The sequence below is a fragment of the Ranitomeya variabilis genome, chromosome 1 (genome assembly GCF_051348905.1).
Source record: "Ranitomeya variabilis isolate aRanVar5 chromosome 1, aRanVar5.hap1, whole genome shotgun sequence".
NCBI classification, from domain to species: Eukaryota; Metazoa; Chordata; class Amphibia; order Anura; family Dendrobatidae; genus Ranitomeya; species Ranitomeya variabilis.
The window spans coordinates 345,298,544-345,326,531 of record NC_135232.1 but is presented as its reverse complement, the minus strand read 5'-3'; the positions used below and the strand labels follow the sequence as shown (position 1 = coordinate 345,326,531).

The 27,988-nt window shown below is 45.4% G+C and overlaps 1 protein-coding gene across 1 annotated transcript; it reads left to right on the top strand.

Moving 5' to 3' along the window:
• Nucleotides 1-15: 15 nt before the first annotated feature.
• Nucleotides 16-27,988, top strand: ZNF367 (zinc finger protein 367). The gene is made up of 5 exons (XM_077299660.1): nt 16-504; nt 5,866-6,016; nt 24,369-24,488; nt 26,946-27,084; nt 27,463-27,988. Exons 1-5 carry the CDS (start codon nt 181-183, stop codon nt 27,698-27,700), a joined length of 972 nt encoding a protein of 323 aa, XP_077155775.1. The 5' UTR covers nt 16-180; the 3' UTR covers nt 27,701-27,988.

Below are 27,988 nucleotides of genomic sequence, written 5' to 3'. Positions count from 1 at the left end.
GTTCTCGTCAGGCGCGAAATCTAACGCGGGAAAAGAGAAGCGAAGGTCCGAGCAGCGCCTGCTCTCATCCATCAGCCCCGGGTCTGCTCCCTGTGACAGCGGCCGTTCGTCTAATCCGGCGGATGGGCAGTTCAGGCCGGTCCTCCGAGGGCAGAGAAGGAACCGCAGCGTGTGGGCAGCATGATGGCTGATGTGTGCCCGGCATCTCAGGACTCGTCTCCTCCCCGCCGGGTACTGGTGTCCGTGATCAAGGCGGTATCTCCGTCCTCCGCCCACACTCCGCTCAAGCCGCGCCGCCCGCCCTTTTGTGCCGGAGCCGCTCAGCTCAGCCCGGTCCCCAGCAGCCCCGGATTCAGTGACTTCATGGTGTATCCGTGGCGCTGGGGGGAGAACGCGCATAACGTCACCCTGAGCCCCGGACCCCCTCCCCCGGAGCCCGGCCATGATGTGCGGAGCGGAGCAGCCGAGGGCGGCAATGGCGCCGGAGAGGATGCGTCACTGAGGGTGAGCGGGGCTAGGGGCTCGGTCACACGTGTGTCCGCCTCAGGTGTAGGCTCCAGTCACCTCCGTGTGCGGTGTCGGTGCGCTTCATGGCCACACTCTGACCCTCCAGGGGTCCGTGTGCCCTCCGACACCGAATCAGGCAGCACACGGATGAGGGTGCGATAAACGGATCCGTGTGCTGTCCGACACGGAATCAGGCAGTAAACGGATCCGTGTCAGGGGCATGTCCTCATCAGAGTGTTTGGGGGTCCGGTAAGAGCGGATGACCCCAGAAGGCACACTGTACGTTTGCGTTTCATCCGTTTTTTACTGCTCCTTACTGGAGAGTGGGTAGAACAGGTCCGCAGTCCGCCGGCTTCACTGGGAAACATGGACGCAGCGGCTGACCCCTGATTGGCCCCCCTCAGCTGGTCAGTCAGGCTGGTCCTTGTGATGTCTGGAAGAAGCCGCTCACAGGGATGTGTGAATGTGGCCCAAGCACTGAGATAAATGGCCGGACAGGCGAATGCTTCCGACGCTCTTCCCGCTCATCCTATAACCTTGTCGCCCTTTTATCTGTGCCGTGGATGAGTCTGATCTGGTTTCTCTTCTCCGTTATTGGTAATTTGGCATTCTATTAAATCTAGGTTCTGCACATTGGAAGAGGTTCCTCGCTTTCCCCGAAAGGGAATCTGTTACCAGACTTTTGCTACCCCCATCTGAGAGCAGCATGATGTATTAGCAGAGATCCTGATTCAAGCGACGTATCCCTTACTGAGCTGCTTGCTGCAGTTTTGATAAAATCACTGTTTTCTCTGCTGCTGATCTACCAGTTCTCTGGATACTTAGCTCTGTATAACCTGCCCACACCGCTGATTGGCTGCTGGCTGTGTACACTGCATAGGCAGACAGCTGCCAGTCGGTGGGGATGGGGTTATACAGAGTTCATGAATATGGAGGACTGCATGGCAGCAGGTTTACTGGTCAGGGTCACACTTGCGAGTGCAACGCGAGAAACCCGCGCATCAATACCTGGCACTGCTGTTGACACTCGGGACCGGAGCATTTAGCTGCATAGAAATACATGGAGCCGCACATTCTTGTCCAGAGTGCCGGCGGCAGTGCCAGGTATTGATGTGAGAGACTCGCATTGCCCTCGCAAGTGTGACCCCAGCCTTCTAGTAATAATCTGCCAAAATATTTAATTTATCAAATCTGCAAGCAGCCAGTAAGTGATACATCGCTGGAATCAGGGTCTCTGTCTCTACCTTATGCTGCTCTTAGATTTTGTGGCAAAATCCTGGTGTCAGATTTCATTTAAACTGGTTGTCTGAGATTTTCCAAAATTTTGACTACGTACAGCAGTGATTTATATAACCCAGAGAACAACTTGTCACCAATTAAAGCGTTTGTCAAGTGAAAACGATAGGTGATATGTTGCTGACCGGGGGGGGGGTCTGAGCGCTAGGACCCGCACGGATTGTTAGTGTGGTGAGCGTTTATCCTGATAAGATGGTGAAGCAGTGCGCATGCCTGCTGCCAAGCACTGTGGTGTGTTTCTTCCGGCAGCCCCATAGAGAACATTAGGGGCGGTGGTGGCACACCCAACCTGCTGCTCCATTTTGTAACAGGAAAAAGGTTCCCTATTTTGCAGATTGATCATCAATATCTGATCAGTGGGGGGGGGTGTCAATCAGCTGTTAGCTCCGGCCTCCCCCAGAAGTGCGTCATGAGCAGCAGGGCTCTGTTCAATGTGTAGAGGCCGCTGCAGAGATGTATACACCTCCGTGTCTGGTCCTTAGGAGCTGATGTGCACTTCTCGGCATCGTCTTCTAAATACTGAACAGAGTTGTATCCAGTAGGATCTCAAACCTTCATCTAACACTTGTCATGGCCTCTGGTCATGTCATCAACAGTTGCTAGGCAAAATCTGTTCTTTTGGTGTTTTATCTGAAAAACCGACTTGTTTTAGGACTGGTTGCGAGCAGCCACTCTGCTTTTCTCCATTGACTTCTATGGAAGTTGCAGAAATTAAGAACATTCTTTGATACTTTGGCGGGGAAATCATTCAATGATCAGGTCCACTTTAGAATCTGTTATCTCTACAATCGGGCTGATGCATATATTTGTGACCTCTAGGCATTGTGTTTATTGTGTATGTATTGGAAACACGAGTATAACACGTGTTATGTGCTACTGGCTAATCTGTGTCTCTGGTGACGCTGATTTATCACTGCGGATTGGCACATTGTCACGGGCTTTGTCTCTGCATTATACTGATTGCAGATTGGTAAAAACCTGGTGATAGATTCTCTTTAAAGGGAACCTGTCACCAGTTTTGTCATATAACAGCTAAAATTATGACCTTACTCAGCACTTGTGCTGTAGTCTATAAATGCTTATATAACTCCACTGTATTCCCCCAAACTTTTTAAAATTCTCCCACTTTCTATTGAAATCGGGGCAGTCTGTTCGGCATGGTTTCGGGCCTCTCCATCCCTCACCCCGGGTACCAGAGGTGTATCTAGCGTTTCTGGCACCCGGGGCAAGAATTAATTTTGGCCCCCCTCCCAAGGACATATGACCCCCGTCAGCCCCATCATTGCCCTCTCCTCCTCCACCATCCCCATCATTGCTCTCTCCCCGTCAGCCCCATCATTGCCCTCTCCTCCCCCCACACACACCATTCACTTCTCTGCACATTCCCCTGCAGCGCGACACACACACACACCCAATACTGAGCCACGCACACCCAATACTGAGCCACGCACACCCAATACTGAGCCACGCACACCCAATACTGAGCCACGCACACCCAATACTGAGCCACGCACACCCAATACTGAGCCACGCACACCCAATACTGAGCCACGCACACCCAATACTGAGCCACGCACACCCAATACTGAGCCACGCACACCCAATACTGAGCCACGCACACCCAATACTGAGCCACGCACACCCAATACTGAGCCACGCACACCCAATACTGAGCCACGCACACCCAATACTGAGCCACGCACACCCAATACTGAGCCACGCACACCCAATACTGAGCCACGCACACCCAATACTGAGCCGCATATGCGCACACACACTCACATACACACACACACCTCTCACCGCGCTCTGCCGCAGCATCTCCATCGCCTTCCTCTGACACAGCCGGCCGCTGAATGATGATGTCATCCAGCGGCGCGTCTGTGTGAGAGGAAGCAGCAAGACAGATCGCTGGGCAGCGGAGTTGCAGGGATTTCTCCCCGCCTGCCGCAGCCACTCTGCAGGGGCTCCCCTCCTCCTCTGTTCACATTGGGAGCCGGCACTCTGCAGCTTCTCTGTGCCGGCTGTCAGCTTGACAGTCGGCACAGAGAACAGCTGACTCCCAGACCGGGGGCGGCAGAATGCAGCCGCCGGGGAGACACTGCGGACCGCCGAATTAGGCGGCCCGACTGCGCCCCCCTGCCGGCTGCACCTGGGGCACATGCCCCGCCCCCCCCCCCCAGATATGCCACTGCCGGCTGCTGCTCGCCGTCCTCCCCCTTTAATCGATGTGGATGACGCTTAGCGTCATCCGCATTGCCAGGCGAAATCTTGCTCCTGCGCGCTATACCTTTCCTTAATTTGAGCTCATGTGCACCCATTTTTCTTTTTTTCTGCTCTACTTGAAGTAGGGCAAAGCGTAGTGCACAGATGGGAGACAGTATTTCTGTGCGCAAGATTTCGCCCGGAACAGTAAGAGGAGGATGGCGAGCAGCAGCCAGGGGGAGGGACGGAGAGGCCCGAAACCATGCAGAATGGACCAACCTGATTTCCATACAGCACTGGAGAACCTAAAAAGGTTTTTCAGGTTATGTAGGCGGGTTAAATAAGCATTTATGGACTGCCGCACAAGCGCTGAATAAGGTCATAGTTTTTGTTATATGACAAATCTAGTGACAGGTTCCCTTTAATAACAGGATTTTTGTAGCATGTTGTAATGTAGACCCTGGCACACTAGATGGCGTACTCATAGATGATTGGAGAATTTACTGAGATTTGTTTCACTGTTGCTTGGGTTGTCTGCTCATCATGTGTGTTTTTGGAAAGCTTTCAGCATATACGTAAACACATCCATAGACCCCCGATCACTGGATGGTGTCAGTGTGCAGTTCCATAGAGTGGCATTCAGTGATAAGTATACTTTTTTATTTTTTCTCTTCTACAATAGTACAATAAGTAATTGCCTGGCAATGCAAGCCTTCCATTAAAGAGGTTGTCTACTACTAGGACAACCCCTTCTCACCCTGAATGTTTGCCTCCGTTAAAATAAAATCACTTATACTCCCCTCTGGTGTCAGCGCGTTGTTGCTTCACAAGATCCCTGCGCCAATCAGTGCTGTGTCACTGTTCCCTCCTTCGGACATATACTGGTACATGCCTACGAATAAGCCCAGACCTGATCAAATTCACTCATCTCTATTGCTCATACGTCTGAATGCGGGGACAGTGATGCCATTGCTGATTGGGCGCAGGGGTCATGTGACATAACCTCATGTGAGTCACAGCAATGTGAGTGCCAACACCGGAGGCATTTATAGGTATTTTTATTTTGATGGGTAAACGTTCAGGGTGAGTTGTCATAGTAGTGGACAGTTCCTTTAAATGTACTTTTGTTTTTTTAACATATGATTTTGACAGAAGGGGAGAAAAATGGAGTGTCAATTGAGCCTTTGCATTTCTACTCTAAGGGGTCGTGTAGATACTCGTACCCATGTTATTCTATGGGGCTGTGCACATGTCCAATTTTTTTTATTTTTGCTCAGATCCAGTGGTCCTATGAAAAAATATAGCAGCATGCTCGATATGCCTTCCAAGAACTGAATTGCACCTGCCCATTCAACTCTGGGGGACTGTGGGGGGGGGGGGGGTGGAAATCAGACCTCACTCGGATGTCGGTCCGATATTCACACTGCCATAATAGAGAGGGTGGAGACGCTTTTTTATTTTTTTTTTATTTTTACATGGTGCTCACCATAATTGGACTGACTTTCTCAGATGGAGAGAAAACGATTGTGTTAGTTGACCTTACTGTTGCTATGGCACAGTTATATTACACTTGATGTCACCTTTGTCATATCTTAGGACATTTGGGGTAAACTTTTAAAAAAAAAAAAATGGATACAAAAAATCTCTCTGGTGATGTATGGTAAAATGTGTATTTCTCTGCAAAGAAATCAGATCACAGATATCAGGTTATCATTTTATTCAGCTTCTTATGACCCACATGCCCATATAGACGGCTTTAGGAGGGTGGATCCTGCTGACAGATTCTTTAATGTTTTAATTGAGCTGTTCATATCTGATCCAGTAAATGTTTGTAGTCACCTTGCTTTACTCTTCTAGGATGGGATTAGACGTGGCCGACCTAGGGCTGATACGGTTCGAGACTTGATAAATGAGGGAGAGCACTCTTCCAGCAGAATTCGGTGCAATATTTGCAACAGAGTGTTTCCACGTGAGAAGTCTTTGCAAGCTCATAAAAGGACGCATACAGGTGAGAACTCTCCATCAATCTGTCCCAGCTTCTAGTGCACATTACTTGCTTTCTGTATTGAATCTGTGCTTACGTGTGCACAAATAAGCAGCCTTTGGGACGTCATCCATCATGGAGGCGTATGTCGCTTAAGCTGGTAATGCAACACTTCGAAAACCAACTTTAGACGTGTTGTCTAATTGCCTACACTTAGCAACTAAAGTCTACGCTTTCTATTGCGTCTGTGCTCTCCTGTGTGTGTGTGCAGCACCCCAGGTGACCGGTTGCTGCAGTGATGTTGCTTTTCCTTCAGGGAAGGTAGTGTCATGCTCAGAGGCAATGGAGTTCTCTTCACCAGGTAAAGCACACGCATGCAACACATTCTGAATCCAGGCCAAGAGGGGGAGCTCAGGACACGGATTCAGGGGAGCTTCCCTAGGCTTTATGTATCCTGACCTGGAGGAGGAGCTAGTTAATTATTGAGAGACACTGGAGGAGAAGGAAGTCTGGAACTGAGAGCAGACAGAGAGGCCTGGCAGCCGCGAGGGAGCTGCAGCCTCTGGAAGGACAGATAATCTGGAAGGGTTGTTGTATGTGGAGTAGCCGGAAGGGAAGGAGCACAGGAGAGGAACAGAGCTCAGAGGGGAACTGTGTCAGGGCACCCTCAGAGCTGAAGCGCAGTACCAGGAACTGGGAGCCCGAGGCTTTTGTGGGACTCTAGGACACAGAGCAGAACCGGAGGGCATGACACTACACGTTACCTGCCCGCACCACGCCTGAGACGCAGCAGCACCTGAGGAGCCCGGGGCATTTAGAGTCCTTGTAAAACGGCTCAAGCTGCCCGTCGTGCAGGTACCTGTCCCAGGACGGGGAAACTGGAGGACTGCAGGAAGCTTCCGGCAGCAGGAACCTCACCTTTAACGGCGCTAGTTGGAAAGGCTCACAGACCTCTACTGGAAAAAGGAACCCTCCATTGCCTCTGGGCCGGCCGGACCACCATCATCCGTGCCTGGTACCCTGGACTGTGGCCAGCAACCTACAGTAAACCAGGTAAAGACTTACAACTTGCCGCCTCCTATTTATTCACCGACACATACCATCATCTCTGCCACACACCATAGGATCCCTGGGGACCCCGCTTCCCCTGTGGGAAGTGTAACACCCGTGGTGCCTCAACATCCCCCAGGGGACACCTTTTAATGCGGTGTCGGTCCTACTACTGACCGAACTCCACAGGTGGCGTCACGACAAACTTTGAACATTTTTCCCCTTTTAATGACAGTTCACCCTTTAACGTTGAGGCCCAGGCATACGGACCGGGTCGCAACCACCGTGACATCCCCTTTTGCGACCGGACCCGGTACAGAGTACCCCACTGCCCTGGGGGCGACTCATGTGTGCACTCGGGAAATATGTATTGTTTGGATCCGTATAGAATGATCAGAGGGGCTTTCTGGACCAGGAACCCCCTCTGATCTGCAGTCCATTAAAGTGCCTGTCAAATGTGAACATTTGTTTACCCTTATGAGTTTTAGCCCCTGCTAGAGCCATGCCGCCTCGCAGTTACTCTGCCCTGAACTGTCCATGCAATGGTATAGATGGCATAGGGACATGTGACGGCACTGATTCCTAGTCCAAGAAGATTGTCAGCAGTAGCCATAAAAACTAATCACAATGAGCACGCTCAAGGTCAACTACACAAGTGTGACCTCTGGTGTAATATCTTTTTCGTCCAACATCAGCCAAAACTATAAGTGTATGGCATAATCACACTGTCTCCGGATGGTTGCATATTGCCATCTTGGAGCCGTAGAATGTTGTACCTTGGTCACCCATGTAAAGGAAGGCGTTGTCTCAAGTTTATAAATAATAATAATAATAATCTTTATTTTCATATAGCGCTAACATATTCCGCAGCGCTCTACAGTTTGCACACATTATCATCGCTGTCCCGATGGGGCTCACAATCTAAATTGCCTTACAGTATGTTTACAACTGCAAACTGCTTGTTAACCCATTCACCTCACAGCCCATTTTAGTTTTTTCCTCCTCTTATCCCCAGAGCCATAACTATTATTTTTCTGCCAACATAGACATTGTTTTTGGTGGGAGGAGGTGTACTTTTGAATGACACCATACATTTTATCACATGGAATTTTTTTTCACCATTTTCGCGTACACCAAGTGTAGTGAAATTGTGAAGGAAAAAAAAAAAACCAATTCTAACATTTTGTTTTTTTGGGAATTATCACTGTGTATGTTTGCTGGTTAAAAAAGACCATGCCATGTGATTCTCCTGCTCAATACGATTATGGTGATACCCAACAAGTTGTTTTTTTTATTTTAGTGGTGGAAAAAAATCTGAATTTTGTAAAAAAATAAAATAAAATAAAAAAAAAAAAAAAAAAAAAAATTTTTTCGCTGGTCGCAGCTTTCAGAGACCGTAACTTTTTTTTTTTTTTTTTTTCAGTTTACTGATCAGTTTAATTGTTTTTGTTTTGATCGGACTTTTTTGAAGGCAGTGATACCACACATTTTTTTTATTTAATATCTTATCAATAAGGGGAAAGGTGGGTAATTTGAACTTTGTAGGTATTTTTATTTTCATATTTTTTAACCTTTTAAAAAAAAAAAACAACACTTTTTACTGTTCTTGTTAGGGGGGCTTGAAGATGCAATCGTCCAATTGCTTGTGCTATATGTAGCGATGCCACAGCATTTCTACATATTGCAGAAATCACGGTCTCCTTTGAATCCCAGTTTCAAGAGTACCGTAATAATAAACACAAGGGTCATAAGCTGACTCCCGGCTGTCATGACAATCCATTGGTGACCCATGATCATGTCACAGGTGTGCCAATGGGAGCCAGTAATGACGTGCAGGCACATCGGCGCGTGTTAAATGCTGCTGTCAGATTGACAGTGGCATTTAACAGGTTAACAGTCGCAGGTGGAGCTGTTAATGGCATGTCCCGGCTCTAATGCTCAGCCATCAGTTGCCGGGTATGGGGCGGGCTCGTTGCATGAGCCTGTTTCGTGTATATGTAAGGTACCTGTCGTGAAGGAGTTAACAAAAAAAAAGGAACTTTTCAATTTACCCCTTTTATAAAATGCCTCTCGACTCTCAAGAATGGAGAAATATTTAATTTCCAAGTATACAGCTTGTGGCCTAAGTTGCCGGCCGGCCTGCCTCCCACCTGGCCGGTTACCTAGACAGTGCACAGGACGGCTCTATGCTGTATAACCTGCTCGTGCTGCACTGAAGCTGGCAAGAGCCTGCTGAGAGGAAAAGAAAGTAAACCTTTACCTAATCGTAAAATGTGATACTGTTATGCAAGGGTCTGTATTCGCACAAATAAGGAATTATCAGGCTTGTATGGGCTCTCATTTCCCGGGTGAGGTCTTTTTGGGGAGATGTAAGGTGTATCTGTCCCTTTTTATATATTACAGGCGTGGAGTGTCTGGATCCTAAACCACTAAAACATCGCTCCGAATTGTGCGCACACTGCGGGATGTTGGATTTAATTCCTTAGTGACCAGGCCATATTTTTAAAATCTTGACGTGACTTTGTGGCAATATCTCTGGAATGTTTTAACATATCCCAGTGATTTTGATATTTGTGTTTTCGTGACACATTATATGTTATGGTAATGGAAAATTTTAGGTTGACATGTTTTCTGATTATTTATAAGAAATTTGACAAATTTCAAAAAATTTATCAATCTTCAGTTTTTGAATTTACCCCTTTAATCCAGACAGTCATGCCACACAAAATATGGTAGTTAATAACTTAATAAATACCATGTCTGCTTTACATCAGCGCCATCTGTAAAATGTTACTTTATTTTGTCAGGATGTTAGAAGCTTTAAAATTGCAGCAGTAATTTTTATTTATTTATTTTTTTTCCTGAGGAAATTTTACTAAATGTATATACCGTATTTTCCGGCGTATACGGCTACTTTCACACTAGGGTTAACTGCAAACCGTCTCAAAACGTCTTTTTTCAGAAAAAACGCATCCTGCAAAAGTGTTTGCAGGATGCGTTTTTTCCCCATAGACTTGTATTGGCGACGTATTGCGACGGATTGGCATACGTCGTGTACGACGGATGCGTTGAAATTTGGCGACACGTCGGCAAAAAACATTGATTGTAACGTTTTTGTCTCCGCCTAAAAAACGTGTCGCGACGCATCCTGCGGCATGTGTCGTTGGCTACAATGGAAGCCTATGAGCGACGGATGCGTCGGGACACGTCGTACGACGCAATGCAGTGCTGCAATACGTTGTTTTTACACTGAGCATGCTCAGAAGCTGGATTTTGTTGCCAATTGGCCAGACACCCCCAAATCTCTATAAACCTGGCCTGGGCTATGATATCCAATGCTATAGGATCCTATCCTATCCTAGGATCCTATCCTATCATATCCTATCCTATCCTATCACTATGATATCCAGGCGATTCGTCTCAAATATTACGTCATACCAAACTCGCAATCCTCACAAGAACACCTTCCATCGCTGCCACAAAACTAAAACCCACAAAGATGGGCTGTAAAAACAGTAACTATATAGTTTTCCATATTTTCCAGTAGCCAATCAAATTTGGGAGCCTCCCATTTTAAAAACGGATCCGTCGTAATAACGGATGCAACGGATGGTAAAAACGTATGCAACGTATGCAACGCATCCAGTATTTCGACGGAAACGTTTAGACGGATTTGAGACGGATCCGTCGAAATGCTGTATGCGTTGCACACGTTTTTCACTTTTTTGACGCATCCGTTTTTTCGGCAAAAACGTTTTGAGACTGTTTGCAGTTAACGCTAGTGTGAAAGTAGCCTAAGACGACTTTTTAACCCCTGAAAATCATCTCAAAAGTCGGGGGTCGTCTTATACGGCGTGTGCAGGGAGCGGTCCTGTATGGTTCTCAGGATCTGGAGGAGAGGAGACTCTCCTTCAGGCCCTGGAATCCATATTCATGTAAAAAAAAAAAAAGAATAATTAAAAAAAAAAAATATGGGATATACTTACCCTCCGACGGCCCGCGGCTTTCAGCGGTGCAAGCGGCGGCCTCCGTTCCTAAGGATGCATTGAGCGAAGGACCTTCGATGATGTCACTGTGGACTTCGAGAAAATGGCCGCCGCGAGGCGGCGCATGCGCAGATGGAGATCTCGGGACCAAGATCTCGAGAGATGAGATCTCAGCACTGAAATCTCATCTCCCAAGATATTGGTGCCGAGATCTCCATCTGTGCATGCGCCGCCTCCCGGAGGCCATTTTCTCAAAGTCCATTGCACAGGAAAGCATGGCCGAACTGCCGGGGGGCTCTGGCCTTTCACAAAATGTCGGCAGAGCCCCCCGCAGCAGCAGAGACACCAGCATCACCCTGGGCAGTGGCGGACACCCGCTTATCCCAGCCTGCAACGGTACCGGTAAGGCTACTTTCACACTAGCGTCGTGCACTGCACGTCGCTATGCGTCGTTTTGCAGAAAAACCGCATCCTGCAAAAGTGCTTGCAGGATGCATTTTTTCTCCATAGACTAGCTTTAGCTACGCAGTGCGACGCAATGCCACACGTCGCAACCGTCGTGCGACTGTTGCTTCGGACCGTCGGCACAAAAAAACGTTACATGTAACTTTTTTTGTGCGTCCTCAACGTCTTTTCCGACAGCGCATGCGCGGCCGGAACTCCGCCCCCGCCTCCCCGCACATCACAATGGGGCAGCGGATGCGATGTAAAACTGCATCCGCTGCCCCCGTTGTGCGGCGGTTTCACTGCTAGTTTCGGTGCGCCGCAACGTCGCATAGCGACGTGTGGTGCGCGACGCTAGTGTGAAAGTAGCGGTATATCCGCATTGTAAGACGCACCCCCATCCCCCCCCCCCCCCACACACACACATCTGGAGGAAAGAAGGTTTAAGCATAATAACAGACGCGGATTCTTTACTGTAAGAGCAGTGAGACTATGGAACTCTGCCGTATGATGTTGTAATGAGTGATTCATTACTTAAATTTAAGAGGGGACTGGATGCCTTTCTTGAAAAGTAAAATGTTACAGGTTATATATACAGTTGTGGCCAAAAGTATTGACACCCCTGCAATTCTGTCAGATAATACTCGGGTTTCTTCCTGAAAATGATTGCAATCACAAATTCTTTGGTATTATTATCTTCATTTAATTTCTTAAATGAAAAAACACAAAAGAGAATGAAGCAAAAAGAAAAACATTGATCATTTCACACACAACTCCAAAAATGGGCCAGACAAAAGTATTGGCACCCTCAGCCTAATACTTGGTTGCACAACCTTTAGCCAAAATAACTGCGACCAACCGCTACCGGTAACCATCAATGAGTTTCTTCCAATGCTCTGCTGGAATTTTAGACCATTCTTCTTTGGCAAACTGCTCCAGGTCCCTGATATTTTGAAGGGTGCCTTCTCCAAACTGCCATTTTTAGATCTCTCCACAGGTGTTCTATGGGATTCAGGTCTGGACTCATTGCTGGCCACCTTAGAAGTCTCCAGTGCTTTCTCTCAAACCATTTTCTAGTGCTTTTTGAAGTGTGTTTTGGGTCATTGTCCTGCTGGAAGACCCATGACCTCTGAGGGAGACCCAGCTTTCTCACACTGGGCCCTACATTATGCTGCAAAATTTGGTGGTAGTCTTCAGACTTAAAAAGCCATGCACACGGTCAAGCAGTCCAGTGCCAGAGGCAGCAAAGCAACCCCAAAACATGAGGGAACCTCCGCCATGTTTGACTGTAGGGACCGTGTTCTTTGAATGCCTCTTTTTTTTTCTCCTGTAAACTCTATGTTGATGCCTTTGCCCAAAAAGCTCTACTTTTGTCTCATCTGACCAGAGAACATTCTTCCAAAACGTTTTAGGCTTTTTCAGGTAAGTTTTGGCAAACTCCAGCCTGGCTTTTTTATGTCTCGGAGTAAGAAGTGGGGTCTTCCTGGGTCTCCTACCATACAGTCCCTTTTCATTCAGACGCCGATGGATACTACGGGTTGACACTGTTGTACCCTCGGACTGCAGAGCAGCTTGAACTTGTTTGGATGTTAGTCGAGGTTCTTTATCCAACATCCGCACAATCTTGCCTTGAAGTCTCTTGTCAATTTTTCTTTTCCGTCCACATCTAGGGAGGTTATCCACAGTGCCATGGGCTTTAAACTTCTTGATGACACTGCACACGGTAGACACAGGAACATTCAGGTCTTTGGAGATGGACTTGTAGCCTTGAGATTGCTCATGCTTCCTCATAATTTGGTTTCTAAAGTCCTCAGATAGTTCTTTGAGCATGGAGAAAAGAAAGAAGACCAATGTGGTACACACAAGGACAGGACAGAGGTTGAGTCAACTTTAATCCATGTCAACTGGCAAGTGTGATTTAGTTATTGCCAACACCTGTTAGGTGCCACAGGTAAGTTACAGGTGCTGTTAATTACACAAATTGGAGAAGCATCACTTGATAACAGTGCCAATACTTTTGTCCACCCCCTTTTTTATGTTTGGTGTGGAGTTATATCCAGTTTGGCTTTAGGACAATTCTTTGTGTTTTTTCATTTAAGACAAATTAAATGAAGATAATAACAAAGAATTTGTTTGCAATCATTTTCAGGAAGAAACTGAGTATTATCTGACAGAATTGCAGGGGTGTCCATACTTTTGGCCACAACTGTACTAGATTCCTTGTTAGGGTGTTGATCCAGGGAACTAGTCTGATTGCCGTATGTGGAGTCGGGAAGGAATTTTTTTCCACAATGTGGAGCTTACTCTTTGCCACATGGGTTTTTTTTGTGTTCCTCTGGATCAACATGTTAGGGCATGTTAGGTTAGGCTATAGGTTGAACTAGATGGACTTAGGCTATGTGCACACGTATAATGGTCCACTGCGGATTTGATAAATCTGCAGGGCAAAAAAGCTGCGTTTTTGCTGCAGATTTACCGCGGTTTTTCTGCGGATTTCACTGCGGTTTTCTATAGGAGCAGCTGTAAAACCGCTGCGGAATCCGCAGAAAGAAGTGACATGCTGCGGAATGTAAACCGCACGTTTTTTTTCCGCAGCATGTGCACAGCGTTTTTTGTTTCCCATAGGTTTACATTGTAATGTAAACTCCTGGGAAACTGCTGCGGATCCGCAGCGTTTTCCGCATCGTGTGCACATACCCTTAGTCTTCCTTCAACCTTAACCCCTTCGTGCCATGCACCGTACTAGTACGGCGCTGCCGGCACTGCATTAGTGCCAGCCGCAGTACTAGTACGGCGCATCGATCACCGCGGTCTTGCGCTGAGCGCCGCGGTGATCGGGTGCGGGTGTCAGCTGTTTATGACAGCTGACACCCCGCAGCAATACCCACGATCGGCGCTGTCGCCGATCGCGGGCATTTAACCCCTCTGATGCCGCTGTCAATAGTGACAGCGGCATAGAGGGGGATCGCGCAGGGACGGGGGCTCCCTGCGCTCTCCCACCGGAGCAGCGCGATGAGATCGCGCTGCTCCGGTGACCTGGAAGGAGTCCCCGGATCCAAGATGGCTGCGGGACTCCTTCCGGGTCATGAGATGACCCTGCTTGCCGGCGTCTGCTGAGAATTCCTCATAGCAGGCGCCGGCAAGCCTCTGCAATGTGCCTGTCACATCGGTGATCTGACAGAGTGCTGTGCACACTGTCAGATCACCGATCTGTGATGTCCCCCCCTGGGACAAAGTAAAAAGGTAAAAAAAATTTTTTTACACATGTGTAAAAAAAAAAAAAAAAAAAATTCCTAAAGAAAAAAAATATATTCCCATAAATACATTTCTTTATCTAAATAAAAAAAAAAAACACAATAAAAGTACACATATTTAGTATCGCCGCGTCCGTAACGACCCCATCTATAAAACTATCACTAGTTAACCCCTTCAGTGAACACCGTAAAAAAAAAAAAAGAGGCAAAAAACAACGCTTTATTCTCATACCGCCAAACAAAAAGTGGAATAACACGCGATCAAAAAGACGGATATAAATAACCATGGTACCGATGAAAACGTCATCTTGTCCCGCAAAAAAAAAGCCGCCATACAGCATCATCAGCAGAAAAATAAAAAAGTTATAGTCCTCAGAATAAAGCGATGCAAAAACAATTATTTTTTTATATAAAATAGTTTTTATTGTGTAAAAGCGCCAAAACATAAAAAAATTACATAAATGAGGTATCGCTGTAAGCGTACTGATCCGAAGAATAAAACTGCTTTATCCTTTTTACCAAACGCGGAACGGTATAAACGCCCCCCCTAAAAGAATTTCAGGAATTGCTGGTTTTTGTTCATTCCGCCTCCCAAAAATCGGAATAAAAAGCGATCAAAAAATGTCATGTACCCGAAAATGGTACCAATAAAAACATCAACTCGTCCTGCAAAAAACAAGATCTCACATGACTCTGTGGACCAAAATATGGAAAAATTATAGCTCTCAAAATGTGGTGATGCAAAAACTATTTTTTGCAATAAAAAGCGTCTTTTATTGTGTGGTGGCTGCCTACCATAAAAATCCGCCCAAAAACCGCTATAAAAGTAAATCAAATCCCCCTTCATCACCCCCTTAGTTAGGGAAAAATAATAAAATTTAAAAAAATGTTTATTTCCATTTTCCCGTTAGGCTACTTTCACACTAGCGTCGGTATGGGGCCGTCGCGCTGCGTCGGCCCGATATACCGACGCATACTGTGCAAGCGCCGCACAACGGGGGCAGCGGATGCTGTTTTTCCACGCATCCGCTGCCCCATTGGGAGGTGGGGGCGGAGTTCCAGCCGCGCATGCGCGGTCGGAAATGGTGGACCGTCGGCACAAAAAAAGTTACATGTGACGTTTTTTGCTGCCGGCGGTCCGCCACAACACGACGCAACCGTCGCACGACGCTTGCGACGTGTGTCAATACGTCGCTAATGTTAGTCTATGGGGAAAAAACGCATCCTGCAGATGACTTTGCAGGATGCGTTTTTTCGCCAAAACGACGCATTGCGACGTATGCAAAAAAAACGCTAGTGTGAAAGTAGCGCTAGGGTTAGGGCTGGGGTTAGGGTTTCAGTTAGAATTGGGGAGTTTTCACTGTTTAGGCACATCAGGGGCTCTCCAAACGCGACATGGCGTCCGATCTCAACGCGTTTGTTTGCGTTAAAAACGCATGCGTTTTTATAGAAAAAAACCAGAACACACACTGAAAAGTCACCCACCACAAGGTGATAAAGGGATCCAAACCCTAACCCTACCCCTAAACTCACCCCTAACCGTTTAATGAACATTTTCTGACAGTCATAGTGCCACGATATTTCAGTGCCACGTCATTTCAGTGCCACGTCATTTCAGTGCCACGAATTTCAGTGCCATGATATTTCAGTGAAATACGTGGCACTTGTATACGTGGCACTTGTATACGTGGCCACTGAAATATCGTGGCATTTACGTGAAATACGTGGCACTTATATACGTATATAAACGTATTTCAGTGCCACGTATTTCAGTGCCACGTATTTCAGGGTAGGGTTAGGGTTTTTTGTTTTTTTCTTGTTTTCTTGTGTTTTTCTATAAAAACGCATGCGTCTAAAAAACGCATGCGTTTTACCGCGTTTACATGCGTTTTTTCACACATGCGTTTTTTAAAAAAATGCATGCAGATAAAAACGCAAGTGTGAAACCAGCCTTACCCTTGGGAAAATAAAAACATGGGGGCTAAAATATAATTTTCGTGGAAAAAAATATATTTTTTATTTTCTCGGCTCTGCGTTATAAACTGTAGTGAAGCACTTGGGGGTTCAAAGTTCTCACAACACATCTAGATAAGTTCCTTGGGGGGGTCTAGTTTCCAATATGGGGTCACTTGTGGGGGTTTCTACTGTTTAGGTACATCAGGGGCTCTGCAAATGCAACATGACACCTGCAGACCAATCCATCTAATTCTGCATTTCAAACGGCGCTCCTTCCCTTCCGAGCTCTGCCGTGCGCACAAACAGTGGTTCCCCCCCATATATGGGGTATCAGCGTACTCAGGACAAATTGGACAATAACTTTTGTGGTCCAATTTCTCCTGTTACCCTTGGGGGAAAAAAAATTGCGGGCTAAAACATCATTTTGTGGAAAGAAAAAATGATTTTTTAATTTTCAGTGCTACATTCTAAACTTTAGTGAAACAACTGGGGGTTAAAAGTGCTCACCGCACATCTAGATAAGTTCCTTAGGGGGTCTTCTTTCCAAAATGGTGTCACTTGTGGGGGTTTCCACTGTTTAGGCACGTCAGGGGCTCTCCAAACACGACATGGGTTCCGATCTCAATTCCAGCCAATTTTGCATTGAAAAGTCAAATGGCGCTCCTTCCCTTCCGAGCTCTGCCATGTGCCCAATCAATGGTTTACCCCAACATGTGGGATATCGGCGTACTCAGGATAAATTGTACAACAACTTTTTTGGTCCAATTTCTCCTGTTACCCTTGGTAAAATAAAACAAATTGGATCTGAAGTAAAAATTTTGTGAAAAAAAAGTTAAATGTTCAATTTTTTTTAAACATTCCAAAAATTCCTGTGAAGCACCTGAAGGGTTAATAAACTTTTTGAATGTGGTTTTGAGTACCTTGAGGGGTGCAGTTTTTAGAATGGTGTCACTTTTGGGCATTTTCTGTCATATAGACCCCTCAAAGTCACTTCAAGTGAGGTGGTCCGTAAAAAAAATGGTTTTGCAAATTTTGTTGCAAAAATGAGAAATCGCTGGTCAACTTTTAACCCTTAACTCCCTAACAAAAAAAAATTGTTTCCAAAATTGTGCTGATGTAAAGCAGACATGTGGGAAATGTTGTTTGTTAACTATATTATGTGATATAACTCTCTAATTTAAGGGCATAAAAACGAAAAATTTGAAAATTGCTAAATTTTCATAATTTTCGGCAAATTTCTGTTTTTTTCACAAATAAATGCAAGTCATATCGAAGAAGTTTTACCACTATCCTAAAGTACAATATGTCACGAGAAAACAATCTCAGAATCACCAGGATCCGTTGAAGCGTTTCAGAGTTATGACCTCATAAAGTGACAGTGGTCAGAATTGTAAAAATTGGCCGTGTCACTTAGGTGAAAACAGGCTTTGGGGTGAAGGGGTTAATAACTGTTACTATGTGGTGGACTGGTAGGACCTTTCTGATGTCACCAAGAGCGTGAAAGTTATTGCGCTCCCCGTGCGTCAGATAGGTCCTGGGAGTTCACAGCCAATGAACTCTCTTCACTTATCTGACGTTGGCTTGAGCGCCATTAGAAGTTTTTCCACGGTGCTCACGTGAACGTTAAAATCATACCGGAGATGTGTCCTCCGTGTGTGTAATACTTATGGCACACGTGTGGCAACCGTGTGCTGCATCAGTACCACATGGCGGGCGCCAGGGAAGCAGCGGTACAGTAAGCACTGCAGAAGACTACTCCCATTCTCCCTTTCTCTGGTGGCGATCAGCACGAGCAGGGGAGAATGATGAATTGTATTCAAGTGAGAACCATGAAAGCAGGCAGTGGCTTTTGGGACTATTACTCCCATCAGCCTACACCTGCTGCCGCTAATAACAGTGACAGTAGAAGCAGCTGATGGAAGTATTCATCAGTCGGCTGCTGCTAAATAAATTTAAAAAAACGGTGTGGGTTCTCTGCATTTTTGATAAGCAGCCAGGCAAAACTCACAGCTGGGGGCTGCAACCCTCAGCTGTCAGCTTCAGTAAGGCTAGTTATAAAGAATAGAGGGGTCCCCAAGCCATATTTTTAAATACCGTATATACTCGAGTATAAGCCGACCCCCCTAATTTTGCCACAAAAAACTGGGAAAACTTATTGACTCGAGTATAAGCCTAGGGTGGAAAATGCAGCAGCTACCGGTGAATTTCAAAATTAAAAATAGATGCTCCATACTGTTCATTATGGCCCCATAGATGCTCCACATAAAGCTGTGCCACATATAATGCTCTGCACAGTTCATTATGGCCCCATAGATGCTCCATAGAAAGCTGTGCCATATACAATGCTCTGCACCTTTGATTATGGCCCCATAGAAAGCTGTGCCATATACAATGCTCTGCACCTTTGATTATGGCCCCATAGATAGCTGTGCCATATATAATGCCCTGCACCTTTGATTATGGCCCCATAGATAGCTGTGCCATATATAATGCTCTGCACCTTTGATTATGGCCCCATAGATAGCTGTGCCATATATAATGCTCTGCACCTTTGATTATGGCCCCATAGATAGCTGTGCCATATATAATGCCCTGCACCTTTGATTATGGCCCCATAGATAGCTGTGCCATATATAATGCTCTGCACCTTTGATTATGGCCCCATAGATAGCTGTGCCATATACAATGCTCTGCACCTTTGATTATGGCCCCATAGATAGCTGTGCCATATATAATGCCCTGCACCTTTGATTATGGCCCCATAGATAGCTGTGCCATATATAATGCTCTGCACCTTTGATTATGGCCCCATAGATAGCTGTGCCATATATAATGCCCTGCACCTTTGATTATGGCCCCATAGATAGCTGTGCCATATACAATGCTCTGCACCTTTGATTATGGCCCCATAGATAGCTGTGCCATATATAATGCTCTGCACCTTTGATTATGGCCCCATAGATAGCTGTGCCATATATAATGCCCTGCACCTTTTGATTATGGCCCCATAGATAGCTGTGCCATATATAATGCTCTGCACCTTTGATTATGGCCCCATAGATAGCTGTGCCATATATAATGCCCTGCACCTTTGATTATGGCCCCATAGATAGCTGTGCCATATATAATGCTCTGCACCTTTGATTATGGCCCCATAGATAGCTGTGCCATATATAATGCTCTGCACCTTTGATTATGGCCCCATAGATAGCTGTGCCATATATAATGCTCTGCACCTTTGATTATGGCCCCATAGATGCTCCACATAAAGCTGTGCCATATATATAATGCTCTGCACCGTTGCCCCATAGATGCTCCACATAAATCTGTGCAATATACAATGCTGCTGCTGCAATAAAAGAAAAAAAAACACATACTCACTTCTCTTGCTTGCAGCTCCTCAGCGTCCCGTCCCGGCGTCTCTCTGCACTGACTGATCAGGCAGAGGGCGGCGCGCACACTAGTACGTCATCGTGCCCTCTGACCTGCACAGTCAGAACAAGAGGACGCGAAGACAGAGCGGCGCCTGGCGTGTGGAACGCGGACAGGTGAATATGTAATACTTACCTGCTCCCGGCGTCCCTGGCTCCTTCTCCCGGACAGCTGGTCTCCGGGTGCCGCAGCCTCTTCCTCTGTCAGCGGTCACCGTTACCGCGCTGATTAGAGGAATGAATTTGCGGCTCCACCCCTATGGGAGTGGAGTCCATATTCATTTCTCTAATGAGCGGTCCCACGTGACCGCTGAACAGGGGACGAGCTGCGGCACCGAAGACCGTGGGACAGGCAGGGGGAGCGCCGGGACTAGGTGAGTATGCGACACGCTCTCTCCCCCTCACCCGCCGACCCCACCGCCGACCGTGACTCGAGTATAAGCCGAGAGGGGCACTTTCAGCCCAAAAATTTGGGCTGAAAATCTCGGCTTATACTCGAGTATATACGATAATTAAAAAAAACAGCGTGGGTATCCCCCATTTTTGACAACCAACCTTGCTAAATCTGACAGCTGGGGGCTGGTATTCTCAGGCTGGTAAGGGCTTATTGATATAGGTCCCCAGCCTTAAAATAGCAGCCTGCAGCTGCCCAGAAAAGGCACATGTATTAGATGCGCCAATTCTGGCTCAGCCTGGCTCTTCCCACTTGCCCTGTAGCTGTGGCAAGTGGGGTAATGGTTGGGGGGGCTTGATGTCACCTCTGTGTTGTCAGGTGGCATCGAGCCCATGGGTTAGTATTGGAGAGGCGTCTATAAGACATCCCCATTACTAACCCCATAGTGATATTCTAAAAAAAAAAATTAGACACACAGATCAAAGTCCTTTATTTGAAATAATTATGGAGTCCTTTATTGAATATAAATTTAAACCATACTCGCCGAACGCCTAATCGACTGACGCCAACCTCTCCTGCAGCAAAAATAAAATAAGCCACAATATTCCTCACCTGTCCACAGGGAAGATAATCCATAATGTCCCACAACGATCTTGATGACTTTCAGAGCAGTCACTGATGTGACTGCTCTCAGACAGCCAGCGATACTTACAGGAGGTAGTCGCTCCTGCAGTGTAGAGCACTGAGCTGCCGTGAAGGAAGACACAGGTTTTCATCAGCCGATGAGCTCCGGTGATTTCACTTAGAGCACCACCGCTGTGAGAAAGTTTTACCGGAGTTCATCATGAACTCATGTAACCTCTCCCGTGGCAGTTCAGTGATACACTAATGGGAGCAATTACTTCCTGTTAATGTATCACGGGCGGTCAGGTAGAGCAGACTACAAGTGAGGTTGCCGTGGAATGCTCTGGATTAAGTGGATTACGGCAGACAGGTGAGTATAAGGTGGTTCATTAGTTTTGTTTTTTTTTTTTTAAGGAGACATGAGCATCGGAATTAAGTGTTAAGGTGAGTTTTTTTGTTTGTTTTTTAATTTTACATTTCTTTTATTGGAGTGTGTCGGGGATTTGGTGTTAGGTGAGTATAATGTGTTTGGTTTTTTTTTTGGTTTTTTACTTTGACAACAGGCATCGGCTGACGAGAGACTACTCCCATCAGCAACACATGCTGTCACGACAGCAGACGCAGGCTGATGGAAGAAGTATCTCATCAGCTGGCGCCTGCTGACCTGTGGTAAGCTTTCTACTGCTGGTCACCACATCTCTGCAGGGTCACACTCACAGCGTGACCCCCACAGGGCTCTGATGGTGGTAACGATCTACTGGCGATAATGTTGCTGCCGATCAGAAGCACTATGCCAGTGTTTCCCATGCTGTTGCAGAGCGTGGGAAACGCTGGCTTTTGTGCAGTGTATGTTTGGCTATATTCGGCGATTAAATCGGCAAATATGGCAATCATGAGCCGAACCGAATATTGAAATATTCGCTAATCTCTAGTCCCTATCGCCGGCAGACTCTAAGGCCGTTATTTAGCTGTGAATTGCCATGGCAACCATGTTCTCCCCACATGCTGTAAACCATCTAGATGCTGAAGTCACTATTGACAGCAACATCTAAGGAGTAGTGATGAGCGAATATAGTAGTTACTCGAGATCTCCCGAGCACGCTTGGGTGGTGTCCTCCGAGTATATTTTAGTGCTCGTAGATTGTTTTCCTCGCCGCAGCTGAATGATTTACAGCTAGTAGCCAGCCTAAGTACATGTGGAGGTTGCCTGGTTGCTAGGGAATCCCCACATGTAATCAAGCTGGCTAACAGATGTAAATCATTCAGATGCGGCAAGGAAAACTAAATCTTCGAGCACTAACAAATACTCGGAGGAGACCCGAGCGTGCTTGAGCGAATATACTCGTTACTCGAGATTTCCCATCACTACTAAGGAGTTATACTGCCATGGTTGGTGCCAACAGCGATCGTGGCTGATGCAGAGGGTGTCAACTATAGTGTACAGCTGCTACATTTTCACCCTTCAGGGGATGCTATTTACTTATATCTCAGGTCAGTATTAATTCATTTTGGTCACTAAGGGGTTAAAAAATAAAATACTGTGGCAGAGGGCAAACTACACAACCATGTACATTATGGTGTGAAGGTATCAAATATATTTTTAGAAAGGTTTACTCTTATACATTTTTGCTATGTTCAAAGTAATCCAATTGCTGGATTCTGACAACAGCTGAGCAGAGCTGAACTCCCATTCAGCATGGCGCCAGTGTGCTTGGCTTTTTCCTAACGCCCGTTGTTTTACCATTCAATGTACAAGTAAACTAGGACAATTTTAATGTGCTGTGAAATGGTGATGGGGGGGAAAAAAACCTGATTTCTACCATTTTCTGAGTTTTTATTTTTCTTTTTAATTAAAGAATCAGGGTGATTGAAAATTTTGTGTTTAGTCCTCATAGAGGAACTGAATCTGCAATAATTTTATTTCCTCTTGTGTATATATTGTTATACTCCTCTATTGCAGTATATTGTCAAAATGTCCTTGTATGAAGCCCTATAGTAGAGGCTTTGTATGAGGGATGGGATGACAGTGATGGGTACCTTGATAAGGCTACCTTGACATCAATCTGCCTCACACGATCGTGTTGGGGATGAAGATGGGAGCTGGTCCATGCACGCATTGGAGATTGTGTCCCTTAAATGTGTCATTGACAGCAAACATTGAATGATTAAAAAGCTGTTTGGCATAAGCTTTGGTTGCTGCCGTTACTGTAATATGCCCTTGAGCCCCCGCTATACATAAAGATTTGTTGTGGTGCACTTGTAGGGAATGCGTTCACATACATCAATATATTTTAGATTGTATACAAGTATATTTGGTATCCATGTTATCATCCCAAATGCAGGATTCTACAAATACGTTGAAGAGTAAATAGCTTGCATGAAATTGATGAAAACTGCTTTTAATAAGATTTTTTAGATTTTCCTCTAAGGTGTTTTTTAGCATAATATATACACACATAGCAGTGTCCAGACAAGACCCTACAATAATCAATGGGGGTCACTCTTCTTTTTGAATGCAGCACATCAGTTTTGGACATTAATTCCATGTCTTAAACATAGGGCTGATCTCAAGTGTAAATGATGACATGACATGAACAGCCATATGGCCTTAGTATACAATACAAAGATTGATAAATGTACACTGAACACATATATTTGTCGCTGGCATGCCTATTTGTAAAATAATGGTTGCGTTATGCAGGAACTTCTTATTTATATAGACAAGTCACCCATTTGGTTCTGATTTTTTTTTATTTTTTTCAGCATAAATAAAGCAAAATTGGTTTGTTGCATGCTGGTAATGTGAAAATCTACAATTAATTCCACACATAGAATTGACATGCTCTAGACCAGAGGTGTCAAACTGCATTCCTCGAGGGCCGCCAACAGGTCGTGTTTTCAGGATTTCCTTAGCATTCCACAAGGTGCTGGAATCATTCTGTGCAGGTGATTAAATTATCACCTGTGCAATACAAGGAAATCCTGAAAACGGGACCTGTTGGCGGCCCTCGAGGAATGCAGTTTGACACCTCTGCTCTAGACATTAAAATCCACACCACAGGTCAATTTCCATGCAGAAATTTTAGATGACGCGTAGATGAGATTCATTGCAATCGCATTCATTTAGATAGTACTGTATTACACTGAAGGATACTCACAGGTCACAAACAAGGAACATATGAACTTGCCAATAAAGTAGCAAGAACATAGTATTTATTACTGTTCCATTGCTTTAAGGTGAGCGGCCTTACCTTTGTGACTACCCGGAGTGTGGGAAAGCTTTTGTTCAGAGCGGACAACTGAAGACTCACCAGCGCCTTCACACAGGAGAAAAGCCATTTGTTTGTTCAGAAAATGGTAAGTGTAAAATATCATGCCCATCAATGATGGCTAGAGGCAGGATAGTGGAGTTACTGCTGGCCCACACAACAGGGGGAAGTTTTGCTTGCCTTTCTTAGAGGTTTTCATCAAAATCTCCCAAAATAGTGATTTGGCGCAAACCCCCAATGGAGCCATTCAACATAATGGAGATTGTTTCACTTTGGTCTGTTTATCTTCTGTACTAGCAGTCTCCCACCATTTTAGGCATCTACCACAAAATTCTTTGATCAACCGCGTTATTGTTGACGCCTAAAAAGATGAGACACCATCAGAACAGATGACACAGTCCGAAGTGACTCCACTCGCCTCAGAGTGGTTCAGTCAGGGGTTTTAGCCTCAATCGTGTTTTTTGTGGTTTTAGATGGAAATCTAAATGTAAGTGCTCAGTGTAGAACACTATACTATACATTTTATCCCACCCTTATGCTGAAAGCATCACAAAATGTTATGTACCTCAAAATGTTACTGAAAAGCATAAACCTATCCCATAAGAAAACAAGACTGGAAATGTAGGGGATTTCCACATTACTAATAGGACAAAGACCCTGGAAAACAGACATGGCACCCAGAAACTAATCCAGCAAAATTTGAGCTCCCAAATTCCAATACACCCGTCAGTGCCCCTCTCCTTTCCTGCTGAGCCCCACAGTGTGCTTAAACTAGAGCTTGGCATTACAATTCTAAAATGGAGTCACTTGGGGAGTTTTATGCTATTTCGGCATGTCTGGGGCTATGTAAAAGATATGCTCCAAAAGTCAGATGGCACTCATTCCGTGCCATGTTCTGCTGTGTCGTCAGTTTCCAACCACGTGGGCTTTTGCAGCAGTCATGAAAAGTGTGTTTCTGTAGTGATATCAGCAATTGGCTGCCTCAGTCGCTTGATGCCTCATGAATGTGGTATCTTGACTTGCTTGTTATTTTTATTGAAGATTACAAAACAAAAACCTAGTTTTGTAATGAAATACAAAAAAAGGTCAAGGATGGGAAACCGTTTTTAATCATATTAATACCGTATATACTAGAGTATAAGCTGAGATTTTCAGCCTACTTTTTCGGGCTGAAAGGAACCCTCTCGGCTTATACTTGTCATACCCAGGGGTCGGCAGGGGAGGGGGAGCTTAGCTGTGTAATAAGTCACCTGCTCCTGGCGCGGTCCCTGGTTCCCCGGCGCCGGCAGCTTCTTCCTGTAGTGAGCGGTCACATGGTACCGCTCATTACAGTAATGAATATGAACCCGACTCCACTCCCATAGGGGTGGAGCCGCATATTCATTACTGTAATGAGCGGTATCATGTGACCGCTCACTACAGGAAGAAGCTGCCGGGGAACAGACGTGCAGGGACCGTGCCGGGAGCAGGTGAGTATAACTTGGTGTGCTATATTCACCTGTCCCCCGTTCCACCGTCGGCGCTGCTGCGTCTTCCGCGTCCTCTGCAGTGACGCTCAGGTCAGAGGACGGGGATGACGTGTCGGCGGTGGAACGGGGAGCAGGTGAATATAGCAAGTGCCGGGGGCCTGAGAGGTGAGTGTGTAATTTTTTGGAGTTTTTTTTTAATCGCAGTAACAGCATATGTGATAAATGTCTGTATGGAGCATTATATGGGGCAATTATCTGTATGGGGCCATGTGCAGCATTATATGGGGCAAATATCTGAATGGGGCCACGTGCAGCATTGTATGGAGCATCGTATGGGGCCATGTGCAGCATTATATTGGGCAAATATCTGTATGGAGCGTCTTATGGGGTCATAATCAACATTTGTGCAGCTTAATATGGAGCATCTTATGGGGCCATCATAAACTGTATGGAGCATTATATGGGGCTCCTGATTCAATATGGATATTCAAAAACACTTAACCTACTGATGTCTCAATTAATTTTACTTTTATTGGTATCTATTTTTATTTTTGACATTTACCGGTAGCTGCTGCATTTTCCACCCTAGGCTTATACTCGAGTCATTTTCCCAGTTTTTTGTGACAAAATTAGGGGGGTCGGCTTATACTCGGGTCGGCTTATAATCGAGTATATACGGTACATTTCCAAATAAGAATTATAAGGTGACTCAAGCCATTCATCCCAGCTACCATATATACTTGAGTATAAGCCTTACCTTATACGGTAAGTAAGAACTTTCTGAAGGCATTTAAAATGAGTGATGATGCTCTGGTGCAATGTTCATTGATTCTGCTGAGAATTTCAGTGAATGATGATGATTCAGACTTCTTCCTGTAATAGGCGCTCTTCATAGAATGAATGTCGCTTTGTCCATTGCATATGATGACCTCCAAAAAGGCAAGATGTGAGGGTATGGCAGAGAATTGGGCATGAATGTGTTATACAATGTGGTGGTTACAATTACACAGGAAGTTGTATGTTTGTTTTTGTTTTTTTTTTGTTTGTTTTTTTAAATCTTTCCTTTTTCTTAACAGGGTGTATGAGCAGATTTACTCATGCAAATCGTCATTGTTCCAAGCATCCATATGCAAGACTTAAAAGAGAAGAACCAAGCAACAAAGGAAGCAAGAATCAAGTCGCTAATAACAAAGACACAGCAGAGTGGCTAGAAAAGTGAGCACTGATGATTGATATATATAATTTTTTTTATTTTCTAGGACATTAGCATTTTGTGGTCCAAGCTTTCATTTGCTTGTTTTTTGTTTATTTCCCAGTCTTTATAATTCACAGTATAAAACATCCAAGCAGTATCTGTTTTATTTGGAGTTTCTTTTCTGTATAAGTGGTTTTTAAAACTAGTACAAAGTGTCTCATATTTTAACAATAGTAAAAATGCAGTAACATTTAATGCCAGCATGTCCATTTTTTTTCCCTTTCTCCTCCCCCCCCCCCCCCTCCCCTCCCAAACTGAGGTATCATAGCCCATTTCAAGTAAATCGTCATCTTCACTGTTTTGGCTTCTTAGTATAATTTGTGATGTTTAATCTGCAGACACTGGGAGAGACAAGAACAGCTGCCTCCTACATTAAAGATGAAGTCTCTTCAGAAAGCAGACCAGGAGCAACAGGACCCTTTAGAATATCTTCAGTCTGATGAGGATGAGGAAGATGAAAAGAGTGCCCCCCATTCTGCTGCCCGTCGCCGTCTTCAGGAGCAGCGAGAACGCATGCATGGCGCCCTGGCTCTGATTGAACTAGCCAATCTGGCTAGTGCACAGTTGCGCCAGTAAATCCTAGTAATGCGTACAAAATGTCCAACCCTGGCAGTATTTTAATGCCTTATTTCTCTCTACAAGGGGAATACTTCTCCGTATGTGCCTCTTCTAGCTGAAACTAAAGGTTATGACATACAGCTCTGGGTAATAAGCTAAGCACCTTATTTGCTTAACATAGGCTGCTATCCTGTAGAATTTTATGAAGAATGTCGTTGCTTCCTAACTATGGAAGTGAGAGAATTGCACTTTTTATGGTAAAGATAGTTGTAAAGTGTTTTTTTTTTTATATGAATAATATTTTGT

Excerpts from the sequence above, each read along its gene's own strand:
- ZNF367 (XM_077299660.1), top strand. The coding sequence starts at position 181 with ATGATGGCTGATGTGTGCCCGGCATCTCAGGACTCGTCTCCTCCCCGC. Across the intron at positions 6,017-24,368 it reads TCATAAAAGGACGCATACAG|GTGAGCGGCCTTACCTTTGT; the intron begins GTGAGAACTCTC and ends CATTGCTTTAAG. Across the intron at positions 24,489-26,945 it reads ATTTGTTTGTTCAGAAAATG|GGTGTATGAGCAGATTTACT; the intron begins GTAAGTGTAAAA and ends TTTTCTTAACAG.